General features: G+C 47.9%; 2 protein-coding genes across 2 annotated transcripts in view; both read right to left on the bottom strand.

Annotated features, from left to right (window-relative positions):
- Positions 1 to 516: 516 nt before the first annotated feature.
- svip (small VCP interacting protein) lies at positions 517 to 7,824 on the bottom strand. Its single transcript, XM_088935226.1, has 4 exons — positions 7,349 to 7,824; positions 4,638 to 4,688; positions 2,150 to 2,269; positions 517 to 1,895 (listed from the first exon to the last, which is right to left on the bottom strand). Exons 1-4 carry the CDS (start codon positions 7,409 to 7,411, stop codon positions 1,881 to 1,883), a joined length of 249 nt encoding a protein of 82 aa, XP_088791352.1. The 5' UTR covers positions 7,412 to 7,824; the 3' UTR covers positions 517 to 1,880.
- An 874-nt stretch (positions 7,825 to 8,698) lies between these two features.
- Positions 8,699 to 10,053, bottom strand: part of LOC148819644 (otoancorin-like) — a 28,004-nt gene continuing 26,649 nt past the window's right edge. Inside the window, exon 25 of the mRNA XM_088935225.1 lies at positions 8,699 to 9,851. Within this exon, the coding sequence (XP_088791351.1) occupies positions 9,769 to 9,851 (83 nt within the window). The 3' untranslated portion in view covers positions 8,699 to 9,768. The remainder of the gene's footprint in view (positions 9,852 to 10,053) is intronic.

Genomic DNA, 10,053 nt, shown 5'->3' with positions numbered 1-10,053 from the left:
GAACTATGGCAGACAGTCCCAGTGCAAATTAGAAGTGAGCTTTGAGACCTCCAGACTAGGCTGTAAAATGTTATCCGATCTTTCGCTGCACAGTTGTTTGTAAGCGTCTGTGGTCAGTGTTGTAATATCCTCCCATATGGCAATCTGCCCGCATCCTGCACACAAACATTGGCCCAGTGTTTCTTCTGTCAGAGCTGAAGTCAGAGCTCTCCATGCAGGGCACAGAGCGTTGGGTGACAGGCAGCGATCAATAGCTGAAACAGATTCAAGTGCAGTGAATACAAACAGATGCAAAACTCTTGTGATAAATTACACTAATGCACAACAAAAACGCGGTATTCTGACGTTCAAATCAATATCCCTTTGGGCACATACTTAATGCTAGTTACATTTTAAAAATGATCGAAACTGACACTTGTTGGCTGTGCTAAAACGCTGAGCTAAAACTGTGAGCGTGGAGCATTTTAAAGAAATCATACAGTTTCATACGCGAGTCAAAATCGCAGGAATGAGGTCCTCTCTAAAAAGATCATTTTAATCAATGCAAGGAGAGAAACAGACTGATTGCCACACTGAAGAGAGGAGATTTTGTGCTTCAGAAAAAAAAATGGCACAATGGATACAAGATAAATCAATGCAGTAATCAACTATATTGTATATATTATTACAGTCTGATAAATAAAAGACTTCAATACAAGTTAACCACAAACCAAAAAAACACTTTTGAAAATTTACACTGGAATCTAAGAACTGGAAAAATACCTGGCAATGTAGTTACCCTGCGTGACTTTGTCAAAAGATCTCTGGGCTTGACCACAGTTCTGCCACTTTATGGCAGAACTGTATCGCACTGTATCTTGTTCTATTCTGTTTTTACCGTGGTATACCATGGCAGGCTTCCCTTTACTGCGAGCTGCTATACGACTTTCATACCAGCCTCCAGACTGGGGGGACTGGTTTGGAAATTCAGGTTCAAACACTGACCTGCTTGTCCCTGGAGGTGTGCTGTCCCAAAAACTGCGCAAACCCTGCTCTGCCAGCCGCTGAGACTGCAGGCCAGTAACAGGGATATCAAATCATGTTTCAAATCATTTTTTTTGTAATGCACGGTCTACATTGTGTGGTGTTGTCTGTTGTACTGTGCAATTCCCGAGAGATCAGAGCGAATAAGAACTCTAACGTATGCCTACATATGGCAATAAGCACCTCTACGTCTATGGCACTAGATTCAAAAACGGTTGGATGGTATTTCCAAAAAAAAAAGAGAATTCTCTGCAACACCCGACAGGTTTAACCAGTTAAAGAAATAAATGATTTTCCGAAAACCACAGGTATAACTGGGTTTTGGGGCACTGTTGCATCCCAAAACCCAGCTAGAGCCACGAGCACCACCACATCCACATTCTCCCCAACAGGAATTTTATTCGCGGAGTCTCGGGTACCACGTCGCTGCTGTACGGTTTTTACACTGCAGGGGTGCTGCTCCGCGGAGACGAGGCCCAAGTAATAAATACAGACGCAAGACGTTCACGCAGAAGAGAGAAATGAAACAAAATCCTGTTTGGCTTCAAATCTAAAAGCACTTATTCATTTGCTGCGCCGACGCTGAAGGCTAGGGCACAGCCGGTGAGTCCCGATGTGCGTTTCTACCGCGTCCTTGGCAGGGGGAGCACATTCAGAAGTCCTGGCGGGGCGAGAGCTGGCCTGTTCCTACGCAAGATCGCTTTGGCTCTGCGTGTCCGCTGAAGCACGCTGGCGCATCGCGGTGGGGGAGCGGACGAGCGGTCCACAGGGCGGACGAAGAGGAGGGGCTTCTCCAGACGAGCAGCGGGCCGTTCCCGCTGGCAGGGCCCAGAGAGAAAGGCTCCCCCCCCCGCGCTCTACCCCACCTGCCACTGTCAAGAGAGAGGAGAGGGAAGATCAGAGCCGCGTCCCAAAATGCACGCTTGCTGTTTTGCGCCGTTCATACGCTCAGGGTGCCCCCTTTCTAAATCTGCGCGTCACAAGGGTGCTCACGAGCCCCTCTCTGAAGTCCGCTGAAGGGAATCACCCAGAATTCCCTGCAGGATGGCCACGTTTCATGCTCTGGCCTATCACAGCGGAGAGAAGTTGCCAGGGAGAATTAATTATTCAAGCCCTCGTCTCTCACCCTCAGGCCCCCTCCGCCGGCTGGCGCCGCCGCCGTCGTCTCGGCCTGCTTCTCGATCTCCTCCTGCTTCTTCCTCTTCCTCTCCAGCGCCTCCGGGTTCTTGATGCCTCTGTTAGACACCTGCAAGCCAAGAACGCCACAGCGGTCACCTCACAGAGAGGGAGGGAGACCAGACGAGACCACTGAAAGAGCACCACTAGACCCCTGCTGAATATAGGGCACAACCTCTGAACTCCAGCCCCTAATCTCCCCATTTTTATCTTGCCCCCTTTCACACCAGGTAATTGAAAACAAATCCTCTTTCACGGTGACAGTTAGGAAAAGTATCCATTTCGACTGCAGGCCACGTACTGAAGCCCTTCATTCCACTGGCCAGAACCCGACCGCTCCTCCACGCTACTGAACTTGGGGGCTTCCTTCTTCAAAAGCCAGGAGCCACGATTTATTGTAAAAGGTGGAAGAACTGAAGAAGTGGGAGTTTAAAGGGGGAACTGCAATGTTATTTTTATATTTCACTAAATAGATTACATTTCCAGATGTGTGCAGCTCCATGTTCTGCGATACAGAACAAGGCAAAAAAAAAAACTTCCGGTGATGTGATGCAGCCCTATCAAACACTGTAAAATGGAAATATTGCTCTCAACTTTGTGACAGTCTTGCCGACAAATACTACTTGTTAACTGTGCATGCAGATCACGTTGGAACATTTCTGCAGTGAAACGTCTGCTTCACAACCTGTACTTATTCACTCGCACATCAAAGTACATCAGTCATGGCAGGGACTAGTGAGCAGGAAGGGCCACTTCACGTCACAATTCTGGGGAACTCGGACACGAGTTTGGACAGCAATGGCGACTTACGGTACTTTCACAAAGTTCACGATTTTAAGTTTAATTTGTCATATTTTACATACGGTCAATTAATTTATTTTGTTGCCAAGACTGAATAATCAGCCTAAGAAACTGGGACTGCAGTCCCCGTTGTATTACACCAGGCAAAGTTGTATCATTTTAAACATGCTGATGGTGGTTTAAAAGGAGGATGTGTGGGTTGGACAAAGAGAAAAAGTGGGTTCACTGATCCTGCAGGACCGGAGCTGAGAAACAGTGCAGTGGCGCAGAGCAGCTCTGCTCATCACCAAGCTCCTCCAATCCGAACGCCAAACACTCCAGTGCCAGACTTCAGTGCAGCCGGTACTTCGCTATAGCGATCCTCCCCATCGATCACTCAGGAACTGGAATGATTGGAAATTCTCCACGGGACAGGACTGGAAGGGCCGCATGCTGAGTAGCGCTGGCCAGGAGGATCACAATCGTTTTCAAATCAGCTACCTCTGTCTTGGGCTCAGCGGCATATGTGTCTGGCTTTGTTTTCCCCTATGTGGTCTCCTCGGGGGGGGTGGAGAAAAAGGAAGGAAAAAAACTTTTCAAAGCAGAGAGGAAAACGAAAATAATGTGATCTTTTTTTTTTACATGTGCCAGGAGCAACCACATTTTAATCTATAGCTCCAGAAGCACAGAAAATGAGCTGTGACTCCACGTGCCGTTTAAAAGATACAAGCTCGGGCACTACAGCCTTCAGGTTTAAAAAAAACCCAACACAGACCAGAACAAACCTTTCATCCAGCCCGAAAGTCACCTCCAACAAACCTCACTCCCCTTTCTCTTCTCCACACCTTATTCTCATCTCCGCGTTAAACGCTCTCAGCACGACGCCGATCCTCTCCTTGTAGATCCGATCTCCGGTTTCTCTCACCGCCGGAGAGCGGGTTCGTTCGGCATGTTCGGGAATAACCGGATGACAAGGAGAAGCGCGGCCCGGAGGCGCGGCTGGAGGGTTTTGTCCTGGTCTGTCCCCGACGCCAGCTCTCCAACACTCAGTAATCCGAACAGAACCTCCCATTTCTGACCGGCCCCGGAAAGAATTCCCCTCCGTCTTCATTTTACCGGAGCCCGTTTAAATGCTACAATCTGTTACGGACTCCAGATCACACAGAGATCCATACGTTACAAATACCGGCCTACTCAAAAAAAAAAACACGTCTTTTACACAGACAAAATAAAAACTGGAAGCAGGGGGACAAAATGCCCGAAAACAGCCACAGAAGAGAAACGGCCAACGAAACGGGCAGAACCGTACTGAGACACGGATCCAAGGGCCTGCTGATTGGCGGGCCTGTTCTCAGAAAAGCGACGCTTTTATTTTCTTGGCGGTTGGAGGTCAGCTCACACTTCAGATTTCGTCCACAGCCGGCGTTGGTGAAGTCACTCTGCAGAGACGTCCCGCTTGCACACTCAGGACGCTAGCTGGATTATATCGGGCAGCGGGGGGAAACGGGATATGGGAATGAACCTGGACGAGTCCGGCTGACCGAGTGTGGAGTTGCCCTAAGGGGGGAATTCTATCAGACCTGTCTGCTGGGGGAAGAAAGGGCTGCAGCAGATCAGCTGCCTCAGCTCTGCGAGGGCAGCCTCCTGACTCCACTTACCTCTTTCTGCCTCTTTTCTGCTGCCTCCGCGAGCTGTCTTCGCCTTGTGTCCTGGGGAACAAAAACATGAACGCAGACATGAGCGACACATAACAACAGGGCTGTGCCTCTGTCTTTGGGTGCACTTCAGAGCGCTGAGCGCGTTCGGAGAAACAATCTTGTTCATTAAAACCATTTTGAAACTCAAAAAGATTTCTTTCTGGCCATTAAAGGCGAAAAATGAAACAGTTTCCCCAATTTAAACGTCCAGGCTTAGGGAACCCCTGAGTGCCTGGCAAACCTCTCTTGGCCATCTTCACTGGTCCTCTGCATCGGGGGGGATATGGATTATAGGGGCACTGCAGACCCCATTTCTCATACTTGTTATTCATCTTGGCAAAAAAATTAATTAACTGAAGGCATCGCAAAACTTTACAAATTCAGAATTTAGCGCAAGATCATGAACTTTGGGAAAGGACCGCAAGTCGCCATGTTGTCGCAAGCCCCTGGTCTCACCATGAGAATTGTGACGCGAAGCGGCCCTTCCTGCTCACTAGTCTCCGTCCTGACTGATGAACTGTGATGTACGAGCGGATAAGTACAGGTTGTGCAGCAGACATCTCACTGCAGAAATGTTCCAACATGATCTGCATGCAGAGTTAACAAGTAGTATTTGTCGGCAAAACCGTCTCCAAGTCAAGAGCGATATTTCTATTGGATTAGAAGACATGTACTCACAAGCCTGCTGGTTTACAGAGTAACAGGGCTTGTTTACGACGTCACCTCACTGGGAGTTTTGCTGCCTCGTTCTGAATCACAGAACATGGCGCTGCGCCCACCTGAAAATGTAGTCCATTTCGTGGTGTGAATTGCAAGGTACCGTGTAGATTTTACTTTCATTGTGGCTTGAAATTCACTTGTCGACGCTGATTCTTTCTAACGCCAAAATATAAAAATAGGCGTGCAGTTGCACTTTCAGTGCCTCACGTTTCAAGCCACGGAACAGCAATCAACTGCACCATCTGTCCGACCAGACAGGCTTCAGGGGTCATTTCCAGGCAATAAAGACAACTGGTTACGAAGGAGAAGTCTCCTGACTAGAACTCCTCACAGAAGTAAACACAACATGTTGATTCTCTAAGATACGAACATACCTGGTACTGACAAGACAATGAGTTTTGGAAACCAGTGGCTCCTATTTAAAATGTCTAAAGTGGGGGAAACTCTTGTTCACAAAACTGAAATTGTACAAAACAAAAAGGGACCGAACCGTCTGAATACTAGTTTATTTGGGGGGCTCTTTCATACAGAGTGACTTGCGGTATTTCACTAGGACAATGCCACTGAAACACCTTGCTCTAGGGTACAAAAGAAATCTCTCACTGGGAATTCGAACCCAGGACCGTCCATTTAAAAGACCAGAAGCGCATTAGCACTACCCATCCAGCCTGATCTCGTTTCAGAAGACATAGCAAGGTGTTCCCCGGCTGGTACTGGTACTGGGCCAGGTCTCCTCTGAAACCCATTTCCTGCTGTAAGTGGTCACTGTGGACCAGTAGGTGGCGCTCTTTCCCCGGACCAGAATTTGTCACTGTGGTGACAAGTCAGGTGACGTAACAGGTGCCTTCCTTTGCGTGGGATGTCAACTAGTCAGGACCTTGGTGCATTAAAATAAAATCCCATGGCCTCGTCTGGAATGATCCCACCTTCAGCAGCCAGCATGGCTACCCTCAAAGTCAGGCCAGGGATCCTTCAGGATGCAAAGAGCTAGACCGCAGGCTCGCGTTTTAAGAGACATATTCACGCGAATTCGTGTACAGGCGGTCGGTGAGGGAAAAAAAATAAACGAAAAGCAGAAATGTTCACAAATGCAAACCTGGCGCGGCGCGCACCTGAGCTCCGCTTTGGGGACGAGTTCCAGAGCCGACAGCACACCGGGTTTTTACTGTTATCATAACACTTTAAACTACACTCATACTAACACACGCACGATTGATTTGACCTGTTCAAGGGGAGGGAAACCGGAGAGCTTAAAGGGGTGTTCTGATTATATGCGAGTTGGGGTATTCGCGCTATGTCAGGGACTACCTCGTAAAACGCGAGTCTACAGTATATTGCAAGGAATTATTATTTCCTGTCCTCGCTGTATTGTCCGTTGGTACCGCTCCCAAACGCCAGAGACACCACAGACACTATCCTTACATCCCAGAAGGTAGCGCTGGCGTTATGCATACAGCTTTTAAACAAACGGGGAGTTTAAGATGTACGAGGGACACACATCCTGGGTCACTAGATTATTATTCAGGTGACCGTGAGGAACCCTGTCTCTTTATATCAGACGGCGCTGTCCCCGCACTAAACACGGGTGTTTCAGCCGGTTTCGTGCGTGGATCCGGCTGTCTGTGACCCTCGGACTTTTTTGTGTGCAGAAACGCAGATAATAGAGCATCCCCCCCAAGAAAGAATAAGTTTCGGCCACGGAGTTTGCCGCAAACAGGAATGTAGAATGCAGCCGGTACGTATTGACTACCCTCCAATCGCTTTTAAACGGTATGTGAAGCACGTCGACTTCAATCAATCAATACAAGAACATTTATCAGACACCGTGTGGACTTCGGATGGGGCTACAGACACGGCAGCCCTACACAGCCATCGGCCCAGACCGGGAACCACCCAAAAGTCAATCGCGCAGCGGAATCGGCGGCCAGCAGTACGAAGGCGAGTTCACTTACGGGATCCGGCGTGACCACCACGTCGTCGGCCGCCCCACCCAGGCAGGGCAAACACATCCCCATGCTTGGCGAACAGCGTCGAAGGAGGAGGAGGAGAGGATGAAGAAGGAGGGGGAGAAAGATGAGCCGACCGGGAAACAGCTGGGTGTTTCTGTGCTACTCCTACGGCAGCGGGAGAGCGCAGCTGTCGCGACGGCCAGCAGGTGCACAGGCTGCAGCCGACATGACCGTGCGTCTACAGTGCGGGATCTGTACGTCGCTCGGATCTACAGCCGCGCCAGCTAGCAGGGATAAGGGCAGCTCCGCAGCCTAGATCTCAGACAGCAGATTTTTTTTTTTCTCCTTAATGCATCAGCCTAACCTCTTCTTCAACCGCCGCGGCATGGGGTCGAAACGGGCACTCCGCAATCGCAAGACGGCCAGGCGCTGCAGGCTGTCCAGAAAGTACTATGTTGATCCCGAACCCCTCGAAACAGAGAGGGGAGGGGGCTGACGTCACGGTGCCAGAGGGATTACAATCAGCTGGTTGAGTCCTGAAACCCCCTCCTCTGCTCCCTAAATCCAGCATGGGCTGGAATCAAACGGCGCCATCGCCTGGTGCGGAGGAGTAATGCAGGCCGAGTGTGTTCAATGTATTTGTATTTGAAATTGCAAGGACTCAGACAAACAAATAATTGATATACCCAAAGCCAGGGGTGTTTTTAATGGGTTGCATTTAACATTAAGCACTGTGTTTATTTTAACTGCGCTTAATATGAGCAGCAAGAATACTCTGTATTACATTCGACATCACCACTTGTTACGATACCTAAAGCACGTCTAAAGAGTAAGAGATCAAAGGTCACTAGATACTTTACCTTTCAGGTTTTTTCAAAGCCTTTCAAAGCGACAACGTGGGCACTTTATCAAGCTTCTGTAATAACCAGAGACGGCCGCAAGATGGCGTACACGCGCCGCTCAGGCGAGCGGAGCACGCATGAGCTTGTATTCCCTCATGCTTGCTGTGCGTGCCAGGCCATTAATAACATCATTAGGTGCGTTTCTGCTTTAGAGGTGTTTTGCCTTAAAACAACATCTTAAAGACACCTAAGGGAGTTATCACAGAGGGCGCACTGATTTCTTATGATCAAGCGAGCCTTCTTCGGGGGAGTCTCTAGATTAATTAGTAGGTAAAAGGACGCATACTTTTGTAAAAGGTGTTAATGCATCACGCACCGCAACAGGAGCTGACAGAGGAGATATCCCTCCGGGGCTGATAAATACCAGCCATAACGACTTCACACGGGGGGAGACATAGGACGAAGACCGCTAGGATACAAAATAATTCAGATGAAAACCCCAAACACATCCTTTAGCCAGAACACGTTTTATTTTCACAAGAATTGCAAAATCATTTTAACTTCTTCAAACAGCATGTTATAAAAATAGTTGATTCACAGACGGTTATTCCCACGCTGTGACCAGCACTGGACAGAAGACCCTTTCCTTCTCGCGCTAACTCCATCACGGCGACTCCGCGCCGCGGGCGCAGCGTGATGACGCAAGCAGGTGTACAGCGTCTGTGTGTGTCATCTGCTAGAAATCATGTCTGCAGTTAACCATCAGCTCATTTCCACACACACGCCGTGCAGTAGTGAAACGTATACATATAAATTATTCATTTGCCAAGCCCCCATAAATTACCATGCTATTTATTATGTATTCTACATATGCGTGCATGCCTGTCCTGTATATTCAGTGTAAAAACTTCCGACAGCTCTTTGAAAACGAGATTCGCCAAACAAATGTAGAAACAGGGATATCTAATGTAGGTTTTTTTTTTACAAGTGTGTCAAACAACTGAGCTTCGGTCTTAGTTTCTGCTAAAAGGAAAGTTAGTTTCTACAGAATTACCCGCGTGTCCCACAGTGAACATGGTAACTGCGGGAAATGAAAGTTTACTAAAAGCAGGAGAACGTCCTCGGAATCCGTTTTTAAATTACAGGAGACTCCTCCCGCGCAAACAAAAAAAAAAGACACGTCACATTAACGCACAAGTCAGTACTAAAAGTCTACAGTCAATCCAAACCCCCTGATTATTTCTGTACATCTACACGAAGACAATTTGTTAGAATTTAGGGGGAAAAAAGTATGTAAAAAAAGAAAACATTCTCAAATGAGACCTCTCCTATTGTATTATTTGTCCCGAAATGCATTTTTCTATTTTATTTTTCACGGTAGAGTCAAAAATTAACTTTAGGTCAGCAGTTACACGATTACACAACCCTCACCGATACAAGTTATCGAGGAGAGCAGACGGAGAGCGTTTAGCTGCGCACATCCGGCTGACCACGTGTGGTTTTTAATTACACATGACTGAGGGTTTAACGAAATGCCGTGTCTCTGAAATCTTCGCTTCGCTTCGATGGCCGACCGCCTGTCTAGTGTAAAACGGACAGGGCCGCCAGAGACAGGAGGATAGCTGCGAACATGGGGATATTTCGGGCTGCAGCACCTGCAGCACCTGAAATAAAAGAAAAAACACGGACGTTATCTTCTTTGGCCCCTCTCTCTCAATTTCAAGTCAAGATGCTTTATTGGCATGACTGATGGGTTCCAATCAGTGTTGCCAAACCAAGTAAGAATAAAATTAACATGAAACAAAACAAAAAAAAATATAAATAAAATAAAATCTTCAGACATTACAGACATTTGCAACAAAGACA

The sequence above is a fragment of the Atractosteus spatula genome, chromosome 16, assembly GCF_055471065.1.
Source record: "Atractosteus spatula isolate fAtrSpa1 chromosome 16, fAtrSpa1.hap1, whole genome shotgun sequence".
NCBI classification, from domain to species: Eukaryota; Metazoa; Chordata; class Actinopteri; order Semionotiformes; family Lepisosteidae; genus Atractosteus; species Atractosteus spatula.
This window is presented reverse-complemented; position numbering and strand designations above follow the sequence as displayed.